Here is a 22,075-nt window from a genome sequence, read left to right as displayed (position 1 = left end):
AATTGTAAATTGTAATTTACAAATTTTAGGTTTGTAAATTCCAAAATTTTAGGGTTTTACTTCTAGCTGCTCTAAGATACTGGAAACTAAAAGAAATATCAGTATGATAGTTCAGCACTCATACTCACTCGTGTATAACTCCACCGTCACCCTTAATCTTTCTTTTACTCTTTAGGGGTATCTGGGCTATGGCCATTCTAATTTTTTCATGTTGGAAGGGACTGTCAGTAATACGGCATAGGGGATTGAGCTGGTTGATGCTCCCTCTGGAAAGGCTGGCCTTTCTACGTTTAAAAACTTAACTGGGCCAGGGACCCATCTGGAAGTTGTAAGTTTCTGGAAAGTTACCCTAGTGCTTGGAACCTTTGTAGAATCTTATATATATAATGTCCTAGATGTTCTTTAGGATTGGAAGGAATGATTTTGGTTGGGGTTCTAGTAACTTTTTTTTTTTCTATAAAACTTTTGAGGGAATGTTTTTGATTATTTTGAGACTTTAGGATGATTCAGATGCCTTGTCATGTCTTTCTCCTTTCTCCTATGGAGATGCTCCTACCAACTGGTCTTGTAGCTGTCAGTTCTTTGTACCTCACTTGGATTTTGGGCATTTGTGAGATTACTTTATCACCTGGTTTTGTGATAGCGGTTTCCGTGGATTTTTTTTTTGTCTTAGTTGCTTTGTCTTTTTTGGGGGGGAGGATTTAAGTAGGGTGGAAAGTGAACTACTGTCTGCACTTTCTCTGTAGAATTCTCCTGCACTTTGTTTTTAGGTTTGAAATACTGAATAATTTTTAAAATTACTCTATGTTGTATTTATTGATGTTTCAAATAACTATTAAGTTGAAATAATTCAGAATACACACAGTAATTTCAAGTTGACTTTGAGGTAATGACATGAATAATAAGGTGTATTAAAATGTGATTATTTTGTGACCTTTAAGTATAAAAGAGCACTTTAGACTGCTTCTGTTTTCTTAGAATTGTTTAGTCTTCCCTTTCTATTTAAGCTTTCTTCCTGAATAAGGGAAAATAAAATGGATTTTTCCATATTTTTGATTATACAGGATACTTTAGAAAATAGAAAACTACCTTTTGTTTGTATTGGAAGCTTTTATTTGCATTTTAATTTAGTGACAGTAAAAAATTGTGTTGGAATACTGTGATTGATTGGCATTCAACTTTCCATGTTGATATCTGACACACTTGTTTTTGGAATTATTCAACTGAATATGAAAGGAGCTCCTATGAAAGGAGCCATAATCATTCTACTAACAGAATTATTTGTCAGTTTGTTTGAACATGTAGCTTTTCAAACATAGCATAATAATGATTTAAAGGCTTAAATACTGAAAATGTCTTTAGTGCATAAAATGTACTAGATAAGAATGGCATATTTTTCTGCTTAAGTCATTCAAACTTGGCTTGGACATAGTGATATAGATGTGTGTTTTGTCTTCTTAACCTCTGAGAATTCGTAAGTCTGCCTCTTAAGCTTTAAAATATACCTAAGTTCCTACAAAAATGAAAAGAGTAGATTGAAGTGTGGCTATGCACTGGGAAAATACACATTTACTTGCTGATTTATGTCTCTCTAGATAGATATTTTAATATCTCAGGGGTGCTAATTCCATTTTGGTCAACAATAATTAAATAGTTCTCTGGGCCCTATTAGAAAGATTTGTAGCAAAAACTTAGCAGACAAATTGATTTTCGTTCTAAAGGTTAATTTGACATCCATTTATAAAATATTTTAGAGCTTAAATGGAAATACTTTTAGTTGTTTCAGGTTAAAATGAAACAGAAAGGACGGTGTAACATTAATACCGTTCTTTAAATTTTTCTTCTTGTAAAGCCAGTCAGTAACTTCTGTTTGAATTGAAGTATTTTTCAAATGTGTATTTCTATACCATGAATGTGTATTTCTATAGCAGGAATGTGTATTTTATAGCATAAATGTCCTTAGCTTTTTCTGTCATAATTTTGATAAGTTTATTACATTCCAGATTCATAGGAGATTTTTACAGTTTATACTGGAATTTGGTTTAAAAATTATAGTCAAATATAGAAAGTCCATATATTCTTCTAAATCTGAGTTTTTATATCAGTTATATTTTTAACAATTATTTAATAATGCTTTTGAAATTTGACTTCCTTCCTATAGCTACCTTTTACTACTATCACAGTATTCTTTTATATAAATATACCCATCATATATGTATGCATCATATACATATGCATTGATTGCCCTTTAGGTTATTTCCATTTTTTGTTTGTTTTTTTACTGTTACACCTGGTATTGTGTGAAATCTGTAGATAAATTTTGTGTGCATGAGTTATTTCTTAGGGGAGATGCCTGGAGGAGAAAGTGCTGGACCTTAGAATATGTGCCTTTTTAGTCTTTAGAAGGGACTGCCACATTTACTTCCAGAATGGATATAATGAACTGTCCTACAAAAAGCCAATGTATAAAATTAATTATTTCTCTATGACCTTTCCCACGCTGTATATGATCAAGTATTAAAATTTTATTCATTTGGATATGAAATACTTTCTCTATGAAGTACTATCTTACTTTTTTTAATTTGCATTTTCCTAATTATAGTGAATGGACTCCATGTTTTTGGCTAAGTTTCCCTTCTGTGTGAAATGCATGTTTATATCCTGTACCCCTTTTTCAGTTGGGTTGTTGTATATTGATTTGTAGGATTTACTTGCATATTCTTAGTACTAATAATTTTAATGTATTTACAAGTGTATTGCTAAGTCTCATTTATAAAATTCTTCATAGTGAAATTTCATAACACATAAGTCTTACAGTTCATTTTCTGTGTTCTGAATTTTTAGTTACTATTTTTTCTTTTTCTCTATAGGTTATGAACGTGTTTTCTGATGAAACTGGATTGGAATAATTTTCATGATATTTGTATATTTATATATGTGTATATATATTTTAAAATTTTGCATTTGACTTAAAGTGCCATGAGAAAATTTGCATATTGCAAGGTGGTTCTAGCCACCTCCTTGATTTGGGTACTCTTGGATATGTTCCTGCTGCTTTACTTCAGTGAATGCAACAAATGTGATGAAAAAAAGGAAAGAGGACTTCCTGCTGGAGATGGTGAGTGAAATTTTATAATAATCCAACCATTTTGATAAATATATCACTGATTTTTACTGGCTAATTTGAATAGTATTAGACTCTTTAGATCAATAATAATCCCTAAATTATTAGTCATAGATTACATGGCTTTATAATAATTCCACTATTTTTAGGAGTTATACAATTAATTACTGTATATTTCAGTATAATTTTTACGTAAGTACATAATCATGTCTAAATTTTTAACTTTAAATGAGAAGGGCAACTGATCCCTCAGAATTTGTAACCTAAAAATTATTTGTTTTGGTAGTTGTGCCTACTTACTGTAATGTTATAGTCAAGTTTGTATAGCCAGTTCTTAAGATGTTGTTTATTTCTTCTTGGGGAATTTGCCTAACATTAGGTCCTCTTGCTAGCACTGGACTCTAACAATACCTAGACCAATCCCTAGCTTTTTTTTTTTTTTTTTTTTGCTATGAGCAGACTCTGGGAATCGAACCTGGGTCTCCAGCATGGCAGGCAAGAATTCTGCCACTGAGCCACTGTTTCACCACCCTAACCTCTAGTTTTTTAATTTTCACTTTCCACTTAGATTTTGAAAAACATGCATTGTTATTAAACGTCAGCCTGTTAATTTTTAAACAATCTTTCCTGGTTTACTTTATGGCTCAGCATTTAACAACTTCATTAGGTGACAAAACTCTGCTTCCTTCACTTGTTAATGCTGTAGCTCACTGTCTATCTTTAAATCAAAGGACAGATGCTATTGTTTACCAGTAAGAAACTCTGATACTCTTTCCCCAAATAGAATGGGATTAACTTTCTCCTCACCCACCTTAATTCATAGCCATTTATAGGGGGAACCCATGGTGTCTATTTTAAATGCCAAGCCACAAAAGTAGGAAAGAATAAACCCGTAGTATGTAAAGATTCACCTGGTGAATGTTTTTAGAACTCTGATACATGCTGAGAAGTGGACTAGGTGCTAGTGATACACAGTTGAAGCACAAAAAAAAAAAAAAAAAAAAAAAAAAGACAAAATTCCACCCTTCAGAGAACACAAAGTCTACTGGGAGAGAGAATAATAGTAAAACACCAGTTAATATCATACTAGAGATGTACACAAGAGCAGAAAGGAGGAAATGTCTCATGGAGGTGAGAAGGTCCAGTGAAGACATGATGCTCTAATTATATATCAGGGTGAGCAGAAGTTTGTTAGGTTTAATGAGGGAAGGGAAAGTATTCTAAGCAGAAGAAAGGCATGTGAGAAAACAGAGAAAATGGATGGAAGAAGGTGAGGAAAAAGCACGGGATGAGGCTTGGGAAGTCAGTGGAGGCCATTTCACAATCGGCCTTTTGGGCTTCATCGCATAGACAGTGGAGTGCCATTGAAGGATTTTAATCAAGGGAGTGAGTAACCTGATCACATCTACACTTTTAAAAGAAAGTTTTGGGGATCTTGTGGCTGATTGACTGGAAGGGAATGAGAGGGTTGGCAGAGACCAGTTGTGAGGCTCCTGTGAAAGTTTGGAAAAGTTCTCATGACCTGCGCTAAAATGACACCAGAGGTGAAAAGGAATTGAAATAGAAGGTAAGTGTTTAAATAGTGGAATTTGCCTTACTTGGGGAGCCATGGGATATCGGTAATAAGAGAATAAAAAGAACCAGGTATGACTCTCAGGTCTCCCTGGCTGAAAGAATTGATAGGCTGTAGGGGCCTCCAGAGGAGAGCAGCGTTGATGAGAAGGTCAGTGAGTTGAGTTTGAAGTAATTAACTTGGCAGTGCTGGTAGTGATTAGCGTTAGAGAATGTTTGAGACCAGAGGTGGGGAACATGGGTTGTAGTTGAATTTAAGCCTTGTCTGTACATGAGGCTGCACCAGGCAGCATATGTAGAGGTAGAAGAGACAGACCCAGTATTGGGAAGCCCATCTTGAAGGGTTACAGTGAAGGAAGAGAAGGCTTCTCAGGAAGTCAGGTAGAAGGATAAGTCAGAGAGAGTGGGACCATAGAAACTAGGAGTGATGTTTGTTCAGACATTTCACCTAAGATGAAGATTGTGGTGTTTCTGATGTATTTGGTAGCAGGCTGTTTCTAGTGACCTTAGAAAGTGCCATTTCAGGGGAGTGGTGAGTGTGGAGGTAGGTGGATTTAATGGATCAGTGATGCAGTAGAAATGTGTGTCCTATTCTTTTCAGGAGGCTTAGCCATGAAGACGAGTATATAGTTAAAAGAATGAAGTGAAGCCAAAGTATGTTTTTTTATGTATGTATTAATGTTGAGAGACTTAAAATATAGTGATAAAGGAATATTTGAAATAACAAATACTCAGCAGATGAGAGAGTACAGTATCAAAAGCGTAAGAAGAGGGTTATTCTTGAAGAGGATTCTGGGATTAAAACAGTTTTTAAAACCAGTAGTAGGATGCGCTTCAAAGAAAAGGAGTAGCTTTTATGCACCAAGCAAAAGAACAAAGTAAAGAAGTGGTTTGGAAGTAATAGTGTGTGGCTATGAGATAGCATCTGCCTCCTGGCAAGAGAAGGAATAGTTCCTTCAGTAAGGTTAGTGAGTGGGCTGGGGGTGGGGACAAGATTTTAGTTAACTCTGATGGCTGAAACCTGTGTGTTGGGAGACAAGTTGTTGAAGTGGCTTTATAATGGCTTGGGGGAGTTAGACTGCTCACTGGACAGACTGAGGAGGAAGTCAGCAGTGGAAGAATGAGAGAAGGAAGGGCTGAGCAGTAAACCAAAAGCTAAGTAAATAGCTAAGGGGAGATGGGTTTGAGAGGCCAAAGTCGCAGGTGGGGCTTCGGAGGTGTAGTTTTCAAACTATTCCACATATACTCAAGAGATTATAGGGAAAGAGGAAAAATTATTTGGGAAGGGGAGCAGTTGATGCTAAGCAAAAGCATTTGAAAAATTTCCTCTGGTGAGAAGTTTCAGTAATATGGGAGCTAAGAGGTCCTAAGTGGTGCAGAGGGCTGGTGACAAATTCTGCTGTGCCTCTGAAGAGATCTTTTACTAAAGTGGTTGGAAGAGAGATAATGGCACCAAGGATGTGAACAGTCTTGGTGGAATTAGCATGTACACTCAGGAAAATAGAAGAATGTACATCTCTCTTGTTAGAACACATAAGGCCTCCAGGATCTTTGCATTTTATGGCATTTGACAGCCAAATAATTAAATAATAATTTTTAATAAAATTAAATAATTTATTATTTAATTTAAATTTTTAATTAAATAATTTTTAAAAATGCAAAGTGCACTGAGCGTATATGACTCTCTAGAGTACCGTTTTAGGATCATAGGGATTTTATTTCTGAACATTTTAAAACTGCTTTCCCATGCCGACTTGGTGAAATTTACCAAATTCTGTTCTTTTTGTACAAAAAGAAAAAGTTCTGTACGTAATGGTATCCTAGGTTTAAGAAGACCGAATGGATTATCTTTATGCTAATGTTGAAAGACTCTTATAAGGTTATTGTTACAATTCTTATCAATTTTCTAGAATTCTTAGAAGTAACAGTGGGCCAGTCTTTGGTGATTACAGAGGGGTTTGTTTTTTTTTTTCCTAAGCAGTTATCTCATAGTTTTATATGTGTATTTTTTACCCCAAGTTAACTCAGAATATCAAAAATCTTCAGTTGGTTATTTTGCTGGGCTCTTATATCAGTTAGGGCTCTCCAGAGACTCAGAACCAACAGAATAATGTATGTATATGTGTAATTATATGCATTTATTTGTGTTTGTGTGTATATATGAATTGAGATTTTTTATAAGAAATTGTCTCATGCAGTTGTGGAAACTGGCAAGTACAAATTCCATAGGGCCTGCAGCAGATTGGAAACTCCAGTAAAGGTGATGTTGAAGTCCTAAGTCCAACTTAGTTCCTCAGGGGAAGCTGGCTGGCTGGAAATTCCAGCAAGAGTCTGTTGACATCTTGAGCTAGAAATTCTTCTGACCTCTGGACCTTACAGATCTTGCTGTAAGGATCTACAACTGATTGATGAGGAAGGTAATGTATTTAAGGTCAACTGATTGTAGATGCTAATCCCATCTACAAAATACCTCCACAGTAACGACTAGGCCAATATTTGAGGGACACTATAACCTAGCCAAATTGACATGTAAAAATTAACCATCACAGGCTCCCCTGATAAAAACAGGGTTAGTGTGGATTATAAACTGGAAATACTTTTACTATCCGTTTGTTTTCCAGAGTTAGTTCATTCATTCACTTTATGGATTTGGATGTTGTATAGAGTATTCAATATTTTTACAGATGCAATTTCAAATAGAAATTGATCCTTCATGCTTTCAGTGTAACTTGATTTTCAGATCATTAAAATGTTGATGATTCAGGTTTCCACGTGGTTATGCTAGAACTACTTCAACCACCAAACGTTAGGATTCCGTGCAGAACAAAGTTTATAGAAGAAACTTTTGATAATTAAAAATTTGAAGATATTAACTAGTAAAGGCTTTCAGAAATGCTTTAAAAGTTTTTAGATGGCTAGAGTTTTACAAATCAAATGCATTACAAATAAGCTGAACCTAATACATTACAAATAAATTGAGCATGAGATTGGAATGAAGGTTGAAGTAGCAGAGTTACCAATAATTGTTATATGTATTGATATTAAAAAATCAGGTAATAAACTCCATTTCGTTGCAACTTGCATACATTTGCTTATAGAATACTTATTTTATATACCACTAAGAAAAAAAATTCCAATTATTATTATGTCACATCCCAAATTCAGACATATTAAAATGTAGAAAAAGTATTTTATAGACTAGATGAGATATAGCACATAAAGACAGCAAAGATGATAATTGCATAGTAAGATAGGAAAATAGTTGGGGAGAAATGATATTTTAGCCTTTGATTAGTAATTTTATCCCCAAAAGGGAGTCTTATAACTATATGTGTTTTATTCTACTTCCATGAGAAAAAGGCAGATTATAAATTTGAAAGATTTATTTAAGTATGTTCAAAGGTGCGGCATATAGTTTGTATTTGTTGCTTCTATTATTTGGAGGTTTTCAGAGTGAACCTGTGATTCTCTTGGTAATAAAGTTTTCTAAAACATGACACTTCTCTACATTGTCATGTAAATGAGTTTTTTTCTCTTTTTAGAAAATTTTTACTAATAAATCCAATCAACATACAACATGAACATTCTTAATGTAAATGAATTTTAATTAAGTATATAGTAAAATATGTTTGTTTTTACATAATACTTTGAAACACTACCTTTGTCACTCCCCTGTCAGTTAAAGTTGATTTGATTCTTAGAAATTATCTGCATGTCACATTTTATACAAAGAAAATTTTTTCTTTTTCATGGAAAGATATCAAACCTCATTTCAGTTGCTTTCAAAGTATAAAAATTTCGCTGAACTCACTCTTAATTTACTAAAAAAAAATTGTAGATAGAATACTGGGAAGTTAATACTTACCATCTTTTTTGTTAGTTGTTTTCTAACACCATAGGTGCATTTGTAGTCAAAATATATTCATTAGCCATTTGCATTTCATTCAGCCTCTTTGGCAAGGAAAACAAGTTACTAGTCCATTTAATTCTTCAGGAGATTGTTATTTCTAAATTGTAATATTGTGGTGGATTCTGTTAGTCATAAAGTAATTATAAAATGTTTTATTAATGGTAATTTTAAATGTAACTGAAATCTCATGTAGTTCAGTAAGTTAGAGTATATAACATGGGCACTCTACTAGATTTTCATATTATTTATAGGTACCAAGTGATCGAATTTGTAAAATACTGCAATAGCAGTATTTTATGTTACAGATGTTTGCCTGGTTCTTTAAGATTCTAAGCAAAGTTTTAGATTACATTGATGAGACAGGATTTTAAGTTTCTGGTCATATAGTTTCTTATATTAAAAGCAACCAAGTTTATACTTCATAGTCCTAATGGTAATTTTTTGAGTACTAACTACACTTGAAAGAAGATTTAAAAGGCATGATGCTCACAAAGAAGAGGATAATTCTAGATGCTTTTCTCCTTCACGCCTCCCACCCCGGTGGAGAATTTCAAACATAACTAAAAGTAGAGAGAATAGAAAATTGAACTGCCAAATGACTGTCAACTGGCTTTAAGTTGTCAACTTGTGGTCAGTCTTGTGGCATGGATGTCTCTCTCTCTTTTTTGTATTCCCTCTCTCCCTTTTTTGGTTGTTGTTGAAGAAGAAATTGGGTTGTATGTCCTTCCAGCTTCCCACAATCAGGATTTGCTTCCTTTAATGTTATTTATCATGACCCTTTGTCCTGAATATTGCTTGAATTGATAGATAGGTCTAGAAGCTTAATCAGGTTCAAGATTCTGTTTTTACCTCCAGCAAAGATACATTATAGGTGGGTGGTATTGTGTTTAGCTTAATACACTTAATAAAAAACTGAACAGCATGTAATTGTTTCTATTTTAACTTTTCTTTAAAGCATCATCGTCTTACACTAAGATAAAGCACAGGTAACGGAAGAGGCTAGATGTCTCTCACCTGTGCCTTATATTATCTGTGTTATCACAAAAAAATGATCATTGGGTGGTGCAGCAGTGGCTCAGTGGTAGAATTCTCGCCTGCCATGCCAGAGACCTAGGTTCAATTCCGGGAGCCTGCCCATGCCAAAAAAAAAAAAGGAAACAGAGATAATTGTCACTTCTAGAGCTCTGCTGCTTCCTATTGTCTCCTGATTATCCCAATCCCAAATCCTATTGTTTGTAATCAGTAGAATTGCCCTTTATTTTCAGAGATAGGGGAGTTAGAAAAAATGACTCTGGCTAAGAATTTTATAGTTTATTATTGTTTTTTGAGAGTTTTTTAAAATCTTTTTTTATTTTTATTTTTTTAAGCGTAACAACATACAAACACGAATATTCTTACCATATGATCATTCCATTCTTGGTATATAATCAGTAACTCACAATATCATCACATAGTTGTGTATTCATCACCATGATCATTTCTTAGAACATTTGCATCAATTCAGAAAAAGAAATAAAAAGAAAAAAGCTCATACACACCATACCTCTTACCCCTCCTTCTCATTGACTGCTAGTATTTCCATTTACCCAATATATTTTAGCCTTTGTTTCCTCTATTTTTTTCTGTACCCCTTACCACTCCCTTTTCATTGATCACTAACATTTCAGTCTAATAAATTTAACATTTGTTCCCCCTATTATTTACTTATATTTAATCCATATATTTTACTCATCTGTCCATACCATAGATAAAAGGAGCATCAGACACAAGGTTTTCACAATCACAAAGTCACATTGTGAAAGCTATATCATTACACAATCATCTTCAAGAAACACGGCTACTGGAATACAGCTCTACATTTTCAGGCACCTCCCCCCAGCCTCTGCAATATACTTTAACTAAAAAGGTGATATGTATATAATGCATAAGAATAACCTCCAGGATAACCTCTTGGCTCTGTTTGGAATCTCTCAGCCATTGACACTTTATTTTGTCTCATTTCTCTCTTCCCCCTTTTGGTCTAGAAGGTTTTCTCAATCCCCTGGTGCTGAGTCCCAGCTCAGTCTAGGATTCCTGTCCCATATTGCCAGGAAGGTCCCCACCCCTGGAAGTCATGTCCCACATAGAGAGGAGGAGGGCAGTGAGTTTGCTTGTCATGTTGGCTGAGCGAGAGAGAGGCCACATCTGAGCAACAAAAGAGGTTCTCTTGGGAGTGATAATTTTAAATAGGCTTAGCCTATCCTTTGCAGGGATAAGTTTCATATGAACAAACCCCAAGATTGAGGACTCGGGCTGTTGCTTTGTTACCACTGCTTGTGAGAATATCAGGAATTCTCCACAGGGAGAAGTTGAATTTTCCCCATTTCTTGTCATTCTCCCAAGGGGACTTTGCAAATACTTTTTTATTCACTGTTCAAATCACTCTGGTATTTATCCAGGTATCACTCTGGACAAACCTACATAATCTCATGCCCTACTCAAGGTTCCATGTACTTATGATGTTCAGTAATTATTTTAAAAGATATATTAGTTTGTATGTCCATTATACGTGTTCTTGTATTATAATTTTTATTACTCTTGTCATGGAGAATATTTTTAAAATTCTGCCAATCCTTGTATTTAAGGAGCTTTGTAATCATTTGGTAAACTTTAGGCAGGTCGTTGTTTTTAAAAACTGTACTACTTGCGTTTCCTATAATTTTTAAGTTATTTAACCCTAATATTTTAAAGTCCCTCCTAAAATCACAGTTTATTCTGAGAGCAGGGGTAATTTGTTTTACACTCTTTTTTTCTTGATTGTATATAGACTTTTAGATTTCTGAACAGAGTTGTTGATGACGTAGTCTTTCGTAGTCTTCTCTCACCCTACATTTCTGTGACTTATGTTGAAGAGTAGCTCTGGTATTGGTAGGCTGTTTTGTACCACTTTGGAATAATGATCCTACAGGTGAGTTTTACCATCTAATGCTGTTCTTGGGCAGATGAAGCTGGACTGAAGAAAGAGGGCTGTTCTCCTGCCTTGGTGTCAGTTTTGTGCAGAGATACTTTTGAGGGTACCTAAAAGGCAAACTACTTAACATTTAACCTTAACAATTAGCAAACAGGAAAAAAAAATTAGCAAGTAGGGTGCAAAACAGATACTCTTCCCCTGTCCTGGGTCTCAGCCCTTTCTCTTCCCATCCTTTTTAGGTGAGAAGTTTTTTTCTTAATTTAAGCATATAACAAGGAATGAGGAGTGGGAAATGCTGATCTGGAATATTGCTCTTTCTGTGTATATGTTAATTCTGACTAGAATTATCTTTCATAATGTTTATTTTAGTATCTTACATTATGTTTGTTATAGTGCCTTCTATTCTAGGGTTTTCATTTTGTCTTATTTTGAATCACATTTTACTCACTTTTAATTCAGCATATAGTTATAAAGCTCCGCTCAGGCACTATGCTAAACTTCTCAGAAGGTACCAGAATGAATCGAACAAACCCTGACCAAAGAGAGATCATAATCTAATGGGGGAGGGGAGGGATAAGATAGGTTTAGCAATCATCATTAAAAGAGACGCAATTAGTTAGAGAGAGTTAGGTAGAGTTAATTACCTAGAGTTAGGTAGAGCCCTTGATGGAATGTTGTGGTAGTAACGGGTGGTAAATAGTTACTATAGAGAGTCAAAAACGTGGCAGGCAAGAGAAGCCATTTCTGTTGGGCCTTGAAAGACAAACAGGGATTTGGAGCTGCAGTGATAAGAGATGTCAGGTAGGGGAGCTGTGTAAGCAAAGACACCAAAGCAAGAGAAAGTGGGGAACACTTGGGGGAAAGTACTGAGTGGCTCTTTAACTGAAGGGTGAAGTACTGGGGTTGGGGTTGGCGAGGGTGCCTTACAGGTGGTAAACTTGGAAAGTTAGGTTAAATCCCATATTAAAGAGGTTAGATTAGGAGAGCATGAGAATTACATGATCAAGGCTGTGCTTCAACCTTTACGCTCATGTGGCAACAGTATTTGAACGGGAGTAGAACGCTGTGCAGTGACCAGGTGAGTGTGAGGCTGAGGTCTTGAGTTGGGGCCCTGTGTGGAAGTGGAGGGTAGGGCTGCCCCGGGGAGGTGTGTGCCCAGGGAGAGGGTGGGTGCACAGGTGGCCTTGTGGAGGGCACAGTTTGAATTCAAATGTTATTAAACAGAAATATGAATTAATTGCTGTAAAATTAGTGTTAATTTAGCTTCCTCCTTATTCTTAGTTCTAGAGCCAGTACAGAAGCCTCATGAAGGTCCTGGAGAAATGGGGAAACCAGTCGTCATTCCTAAAGAGGATCAAGAAAAGATGAAAGAGATGTTTAAAATCAATCAGTTCAACTTAATGGCGAGTGAGATGATTGCACTCAACAGATCTTTACCAGATGTTAGGTTAGAAGGGTAAGTACCTAGTGTGGTCCTGATAGTATTTAATTTAAATGAAAAGTATATTCTGAATTCCCAGTAAATTGCCCTTTAATGCTGATTGTTTTTAAAGTGAATGTTACATCACTAATTTACTACTTACCCCACTTAAAAAATAACTAAATGCTATTAAAATAATACCTCAATTTACTACTGATAATTAGGATTGTGTATTTCAGAGTTTGGAAAATAATTGTCTTAACAAATTAATAGGAGTTTTAAACATTCGTTACTACAAAATCATTCATACCATTCAACTTTTTTATAAAAGATTTTTTTAAATTAAAGTACAACAAAGTACACATCATAAATGTACAGCTTGCTGAACTTTTACATATTTATACACCTGTATAATCATCATCCAGATGAAGAATAGTACATTCCCATCACCCTGGGAAATTCCCTTCTGTTCCTTTCCAGTCAGTACTCCTACCTCAAAATTTCCACCATTGTTTTTTCCTCTTACAACATAGATAAGTTTTGTCTCTTTTTGAACTTTTTATGAAATAACTTATACAGTATGTACTCTTTTGTGTCTTTGAGATCCACATTGTTGCATATTTCAAAAATTTATTATTTTCCATTGTTGTTTAGTAGCTTGTTAGTAAATTTATACAGTGACAGACATTTGAGTTGCTTCTTCTTTTTGACTATTTTGAATAAAATTGCTGTTACATTTTTGTACATGCTTTTTGGAGGACTTAAACTCTCTTTGGTATATACTGGGAAGAGGAATTGGTGGGTAATAAGGTATATGTTTGTTTACTTTTAGTTTGTATTGCCAAACTTTTTCTTAAATGGCTGTGCCAATTTACACTCCTAATCAGCAATATAAGAATTCCATTGTTCCATATTAGGAAAATAATATAAGATACCCAGCCTAGGGAACCACAGACCTAGTTAAAAGCAAAAAATGTGACACCTGTGAATGCTCACAGCCAGGCCTTCACCCTCCAGGCAGGAAACGGGAGGATATTTCCCACTGGGACTACCTTAGAGAAGAAACCTACAGATACTGTCTTTGGTTACTTTCCAACTACATGGCACAGCCTGATCACCCCTGTGGGAATTCATATTCACTAAGCCCCAGGCATTAATTGCTCACATTCTGCTCTTTGGTCTTCCATTCTTTTTTCTTTTTCCCCCATTTCCCCAAGTAGTTGATTTTGTGACCCAGTTACTAACCTTTTTTTTCCTTTAACTTTTTGTTGTAGTAACATATATGCAACTCTAAATTTCCATTTTAACTACTTTCAAGTGTACAGCTCAGTAGTATTAATTATATTCACAGTAATTTGCTACCATCACCAATATGCATTATCATAACTTTTTCATCACCTCGAGTATAAACTGTATATTCATTAAGCAATAACTCCCTCCTCCTGTCTCACTCCATACCCCTCCCCCTCCGTCCCCTGTTAACCGATAATCTTCTGTCTGTCTTCTGAAATTTGCTTCTTCTAGATATTTAATATAAGTAAGATCATACAGTGTTTGTCTTCTTGTGACTGGCTTTTTCACTCAACATGATGTCTTCTTCAGAGTTCATCTATATTGTAGCCTGCATCAGAACTTCATTCCTTTTTACAGGTAGTAATATTCCATTGTATGTGTATACCACAATTTGTTTATCCTTGTATCTGTTCATGGACACTTGGGTTGCTTCCACCTTTTGGACACACACACACACACACACACACACACAAAAGCCCTGTTGGAATTTGAGTCAAGTGTCCCTCGGACCATGCCTAGGTTCAGAGATTTGCTGGATGGACTTATAGGCCTCAGCGTGCAGTTGTATTCATGGCTAAGATTTAGTGCAGTTGTATTCATGGCTAAGATTTATTACAGGGGAGTATTAAAGATATGTAGCCAAGAGTTGTGTATGTCACCAGCAGGAAAGCTAGAGGATAAAGACTGGGACTTTATCCTCTAGCTTTATGTTTCACTATATATATATATATATATATATAGTGAAACTTTATGTTTCACTATAACTTAGTGAAACATAGAGTGGACAATGATAGTGGTTAATTATATAAATAACAGAGTTCTTACATGAACTGTAACAGACATACACCATTTACAAGGTGTTATAAAAGGGTATTATGTGGGGAAGAAATACAGTTAATGTAAACTGAGGTCTGTAGTTAACAGCAACATTGTAATATTCTTTCATTATTGTAACAAAGGTATTATGCTAACACTAAATGTCAGCAATGGTATATAAGGGTATGGGATTTTTTTTCTTCAGAAGAAATGAGCATGTTCTCATATTGACTGTAATGGTGAATGTACAGATGTGACCAAGAACCATTGATTGTACACTTAGGGTAGATTGTATGGTGCGTGAATAAAACTTTTTTTGTGTTTAAAAAAAAACACAGCCATATATAAAAGGAAAAAGATGAAGTCTGGAAGACTCCATGTGTAGGCTTTCTTATGTTCTGTTCCTCCTGTGAAGGATCACACAGAGCACACTCTTCCTCCAGCAAGAAGGTGCAGTCACATGGTGGTAAAGACTCAGCATTCAAGGTTTTTATTGGGAGCTGGTGACATAGGCGCTCTCTGCCTGTCGCATACCCCAAATTCCAGACTCCCAGAAGGAAAGCAGGTGTCCATTGTGAACCATATTGTTTGCAGTGACCCAGCCTTAATAAATTAACTGTTGACTGGGAACACTCCGAGAGCCAAGTTCCCAGGCAAGTGCCAGCCTTACAGGCAGACGTTTCTAAGGATAGTAGTCTCAGCCAGCTCTGTTAACTTCCTTCTACGCAAAACTTCAATTAGAATTTTATTGAATTTCTAAATTCATTTGAAGGAAAATTGGTATCTTTACACAATTTAGTCTTCTGATTAATGAATATTATATGTCTATTTTCCAGATTTCTTTAATAGTTTTCTCTATACAGGTCATTTATTAGATTTATTTGAGTTTTACATCTTTTATTACATTTATCCCTAGGTATTTTATTATTTTTGTTGCTCTTGTACATGACATCTGTTTTCATTACAATTTTTATTTAGTTATAGAAATTTCTTATACCTAGCAGCTTGCTGAACTCATTAGTTATAAGAGTTTATGGGTTATTTTATAATTTTCTTATGTAGACATTCATAGTAGTTGTTAATAAATTTCGTGATTCATACTTCCTCCTAATTCTGGTATATTTTATCTCTTATGTTTTTCTTATGAGAATGCATTGGTTAGGACTTCCAATACAAAGTATAATAGAAGTTGTGTTGGTGGGGTGGCATCCCTGACTCATTTCATACATTAAGGGAAATACTTCAAAATTTCATCACTGAATTTTATTTTTGTTGTAGATTTTTGATAGATATTTCCAGCAAATTAAAAAATCCTCTTTTTCCTAGTGTACTGAAAGTGTTTTTTTAAAACCTAAATGGATGTTAATTTTACATTGTTTCATCCTTCTAAAGAGATGTTCATTATGCCTTCCTTCTGTCTATGGGGTAGATATTGGCAAGACTGAGAGGGCTGCTGGAGGGGAGGGTGAGCCTGCTAGCGTGGCAGGAGGGGGATGCTGGGGGGACAGGGGACTGCTAAAAAGGTGGGAGTTTCTGGAGGGAAAGGCAAATAGCATTAAGTATATTTGATATTTTATCCTAGTTGATAATAAAAGTACTATATATCAAAACTTATGGGACTCAGCTAGTTCTATGCTTAGATGAAAATATATGACTTAAATACATATAGTTTTTTAAAAGGAAATGGAAAAGCAGTGACCTAAACATCTTAACGAGTTAGAAAAGTAACAGCAAATTAGACTCAAAGCAAGTAGAAGGAAATAAATACATTTTCTTCTTAGGAAATAAATATATAATAGAGGCAATTAGGAAATAAATATATAACAGAGAAACAACAAAGCCAAAAGTTGGTTATTGAAAAAGATAATAAAATCAACCAGTCAAAGGAAATATAAAGAAGAGGCACAAATAACCCATATAAGGGATAGAAAAGATTACGTCCCTACAGAACCAAATCTTAAAAAGACAATACATTACAAAAATCAGAAAGACAATACATTACAAAAATCAGAAATTAATCAAACTAATCAAGCAGAGTTAGAGGCTCAACCAAGCCAAAGTTCTTTGAAAAGAGTAACAAAATAGAAAAATCCTTTCTTAAATTACACATATGAAGAGTGGAAAAGAGGACACCACTGCATGTACTGCAGACATTTACAAGATTATAAGTGGATATCATAAACATATAAATTATTTTAAAATTTTAAGTGAAATTACCATTTCCAGAAAAATACACCTTCATAAAACTGACACGAAGAAGTAGAGGATATGAAGTACTATAATTATTAAATAAATAGAATTAATTTTTTAAACCTTTTACACACACATGCTTCCAAGCATAGATGGCTTTGCCAATTAATTATACCAGACATTTAGGGATGAAATAATGCCAAACTTACTTATAGTTTTTTAGATAGTAGAAAAAGATGGAATATACTACAACTTGTTTTCATGAGATTGGCGTGATCTTGGTAAGAAAATATGACAAGGACATTACAAAACAGCAATATTACAGACCAATCTTTTTTTTTAATGCAGTTTTATTGAGATATATTATTGAGATATATTTTATCTCACACACCATACAGTCATCCAAATTGTACAATCAGTGTTTCATGGTGTCGTCATATAGCTGTGCATTTGTCCTCACAATCAATTTTTGAACATTTTCATTACTCAAAAAAAAAAGTGAAAAAGAATACCTAAAACATCCCATACTCCCCCCCATTATATATTTAATTTTTGTCTTTGTTTTTTTTCTCATTCATCTGTCTACTAGATAAAGGGAGCGATAGTAACAAGGTTTTCACAGCCATGCAGTCACACCTTGAAAGCTCTGTAGTTATTCACTCGTCTTCAAGAATCTAGGCTATTGAATTATAGTTCAACAGTTGCAAGTATTTCCCTCTAGCTATTCTAATACACCAAAAACTGAAAAGGGTTATCTGTATACTGCATAAGAATAATCTTCAGAATGACCTCTCAACTCTATTTGAAATCTCTTAGCCATTGAAAATTTATTTTGTTTCATTTTTCTTCCCTTTTGGTCAAGAAGTCTTTTTCACTCCCATGATGCCAGGGCCAGTCTCTTCCCCTGGTGTCATGTTCTACATTACCAGGGAGATTTACACCCCTGGAAATCATGTCCCACGTAGCAAGGGAGGGCAATGAGCTCACTTGCAGAGTTGGCTGAGAGAGAGAGGCCACAAAAAAATCTGAGCAACAAAAGACATTCTCTATGGGTGACTCTTAAGCATAATCATAAGTGGACTTAGCTTCTCCTTTGCAGGAAAGGTTTCATGAGGGCAAGCAGGCCCCAAGATCAAGGGTCTGGCCTATCAAATTGGCCGTCCCAGATCCTTGCGAGAATCAGGTCTTCCCCAGGTGGGGAAGTTTAGATTTCCACCTTTATCCCCAGTTCTTCAAGGGGATTTTACAAATACTTTTCAATCTTCTGCCCATATTACTCTGGAATATGTTGGAGCATCCCATGAACCTGTACAAACCAACAGGATCTCATTCCATGTAATTAGGTTTGAATTAGCTGACTATACAAGTTAGCTTAGATAATGTGCTACCAAAAATATAAATTTTGCACCAAATAAACAACTCTTCCATTGGTTTCACACAGAAGTTTAAGTTTTAAAATACAGCCAATATCATCTTTTATCGTTTCATCTGCTTTACCTTAGTCTTACCCAGATCAGCTTCATTCATATCTCTGATTGACATCTAATCACTTTTTCAGTGTTTTTATTAACAGGTATGGGGTAATGCTGACTTTCAGAGCTGCAAAATGCTAGGTCTGAGTCTTAGGAGTCATACAATATCCAAAGTTCCTGGAAATGACCAGGTTATACATGAAGAGCTCAGTGTCTCAGAATTTCAAAACAACAGCTGCAGCTCTGGAATAAATTTAACTGCTCTAAGATTTCAGTCTAGAAACCTTTACAGTAGGCCTTCACGTGATAACCTGTACTCTTGAATTTCAGTTCTCAGAGTTTGCATTTCATATTTAGTCCTTCTTAGTAAGATGTGGTAATATTTGTCTTTTAGTTTCTGGCTTAATTCATTCAAAATACTGTCCTCAAGATTGGTTCACCTAGTTGCATGCCTTCCAGCTTCATTACCTCTTGCAGCTACCCCATTGTGCATTGTATGCATCACCATAGTTCCCCCTTCCATTCTTCAGTTGATATACCCTTAGGCTACCTCCATCCTTTGCAGATCTCGATGACTGCCACCATAAATACCCAGCATGCAAAAAAGTGTCCATTTTTATCCCTTCCTCTCTCTTAGTTCCTCCAAGTATGCACCTAACTGCAGGGTTGCAGAATCATGCACAACCTTACCCCACCACACTGTCCTCCCGAGTGGCTGCACTACTCTCCTTCCATACCAGGGGTGAATAGATACTTCTCCACATTTTCTCCAGTACTTGTATCTCTCTGAATTTTTAAACATTTTTATTCACACATCATACAATCCAACCTAAGTGAAAAACCAGTGGTTCCCAGTATAATCACATAGCCATAGCTTTACCACCATAGTCTATATGAGGACATTTCCATTTCTCCCACAAAGAATCCCATACTCCTCTCCCATAACCCTGCTTATTGATAATTGGCTTTGGCATATTGCCTTTTACAGACCAATGTTATCCATAAACATAGGTGCAAAATTTTAAATGAAATGTTAGCTGAATCCAGCAATATATAAAATGAATAATACATTAAAACCAAATTGGTTTATTCCAGGCTTGGTGTTATATTTGAAAATACCATTAAATTTACTACATTGACAGGAAAAAAAGATGTTATATGATCATTTCAGTAGACAGGGGTAAAGGATTTGATAGAATTTGTCACTAGTCATGATAAAAACACTTAGCAACTAGGAAATAGACAAGAACTTCCTTAATCTAAAACAAACAAAACCCCAAAACTACCTTTAAGCACATGGTGGTATTTAAAAATAATTTTGAAAGCTTTCCTTTTGAGATCTGGAACATGACACAGATGCCCGTTATCACTGCTTCTTTTGTGTCATAACTGGAGATTTTAGCCAGTGTGAAGAGGCAAGAAAAGTTAACAGTTATAAGAATTGGAAAGAAAGAAATAGAACTTAATTGCAGTTGATATGATTGCATGTAAAAAAATGCAAAAGAATTACAGGTAAAGAGTTAGAATTAATAAATATGCCTGACAAGGCTGATTATTTTATTCTGGTAACATGTATATAACAAAATTTACCATTATAACCATTTTTATGTACAATTCAGTGACAATAGTTACATTTAAAAGGTTATCACCTTTAAAAACCATCACCACCATCCATGACCAAAACCTTTTCATCACCCCAAACAGAAACTCTACCTGTAAAGCAGTAACTCCCTATCTCCCCTTCCCCATAGCCCCTGGGAGCCTCAAATCTACTTTCTGTCTCTGAATATGAATTTGCTTATTCTTGATATTTAGTATAAATGGACTCACACAAAATTTGTTCTTTTTGTTTAATGGTTTTAAGGTCAACATTTAAAAGAAAATTTTTTGTAATTCTATATATCAACTTTATTTTTAATAAAAGAAAATTAAAATGTTAGAGGCATCTTTTAGTAGAACAATGTTGGGAAACTTGCAGGAACAGTTATCAAGATTTCTTAGAAAACTATAATAATTAAGACAATGTGATATTGTTGGAAGAAGAGAAAACAAAACACATCAGCAGGACAAAATAGAAAGTTCATAACCAGGAAAGGTTGGAAAAAGTGGATTCCATTAAAGATTCTGTTCATCAAAACTAAGTGAAAAGAAAAATACGTTGAAAAAGGAAGGCACAGAAGATATTTTTGGCACTCAGAACCAACAAACTGCTCATATCAGAATAAAGAACTCCTACCTATCAATATGACAAAGATGGACAGTCCAATAGAAAAATGGGTGAGAGATTTCACCATTGCTTCACAGAAGAGATTATCCGCAAGTCAAAATACATGTAACAAATTTACCTCACCGATAATCAGAACATCACAAAATACAATGACATACCACTCATATTCTCATTTATTGTCAGTAGGAGTATGAACTGGTGCAACCACATAGGGAAACATGTCAGTATCTACTATAATGAACATTTGCGTACTCCATGAACCAGCAGGTCCACTTCTAGTTATATATTCAATAAAGTTTCGTACATATGGTCAAGAGATAAGGACAAACAGTACTATTTGTTATGACTCCAAACTGAAAACTTAATGTCTGTCAACAGTAGAATGTCATATATTTATCCAGTGGAATAAACCCATGCCACAACATGGATGAATCTAAGATTCTATTGAGCAAAATAAGTCATATATAAGAATATAAAACAGAATGTTGCTGATTCTTAGAAGGTTTGAAACGTGCAAAACAAAATTATAATGTTATGTCTTAGGGTTGTGAACAGTCACCTTCGAAGAGGAGAGCAAAGGCAGTAATTGATAGCAGGAGCAGAGAGGATTTGTGTGGTGCTATAGCATTCTGTTTTTTTTATCTAAGCAGCGGTTACATGGGTATTTGTGTGATAAGTTCATTGAGCTCTCAGTTTATTTGGACTTCTTTGTTTGTGTTATACTTCATAATAAAATTAGTTTGAAAAAAGTGGGAGATGAAGCAGTGGAGATAGTGATTTTGAGATGTGTTGCTCTAAAGGGAAGAAGAGAAAGGGGATGATAGATGGATCTTTCCATCCAATCAAGGGAGACTTCTTGTTTTTTAAGATGCTATATAGTCCAGCATGTTTGCATGCTGACAGGGATGATCCAAGAGAGAGGGAAAATTTTAGAGTGGAGTATCATGGCAGGAGCCTTGAATTTGAGCACGTGAGATGCAGTTGGCTTTAGATAGACGTGAGGATGATTCAGCCATTGCGTAGTGAGAAAAAGCACAGTGTTTATGATCACAGATACTTGTAAGCTGGTACATGTGTTGATGGGAGTATGGCTATTATCCA

At 35.0% G+C, this 22,075-nt stretch overlaps 1 protein-coding gene across 3 annotated transcripts in view; it reads left to right on the top strand.

The window, feature by feature from the left end:
* GALNT1 (polypeptide N-acetylgalactosaminyltransferase 1) overlaps window positions 1-22,075 on the top strand; it is a 174,220-nt gene that overhangs the window by 83,307 nt on the left and 68,838 nt on the right. For all 3 annotated transcript variants that reach the window (XM_077135619.1, XM_077135621.1, XM_077135620.1), the window contains exons 3-4: window positions 2,871-3,118; window positions 12,838-13,012. In XM_077135619.1, coding sequence (XP_076991734.1) covers window positions 2,980-3,118; window positions 12,838-13,012 — 314 coding nt within the window. In that variant the 5' untranslated portion in view covers window positions 2,871-2,979. The remainder of the gene's footprint in view (window positions 1-2,870; window positions 3,119-12,837; window positions 13,013-22,075) is intronic.

The sequence above is a fragment of the Tamandua tetradactyla genome, chromosome 18 (assembly GCF_023851605.1).
Source record: "Tamandua tetradactyla isolate mTamTet1 chromosome 18, mTamTet1.pri, whole genome shotgun sequence".
Lineage (NCBI taxonomy): Eukaryota > Metazoa > Chordata > Mammalia > Pilosa > Myrmecophagidae > Tamandua > Tamandua tetradactyla.
The sequence above is the reverse complement of the archived record's forward strand: the minus strand, read 5'-3'. Positions and strand labels throughout refer to the sequence as shown.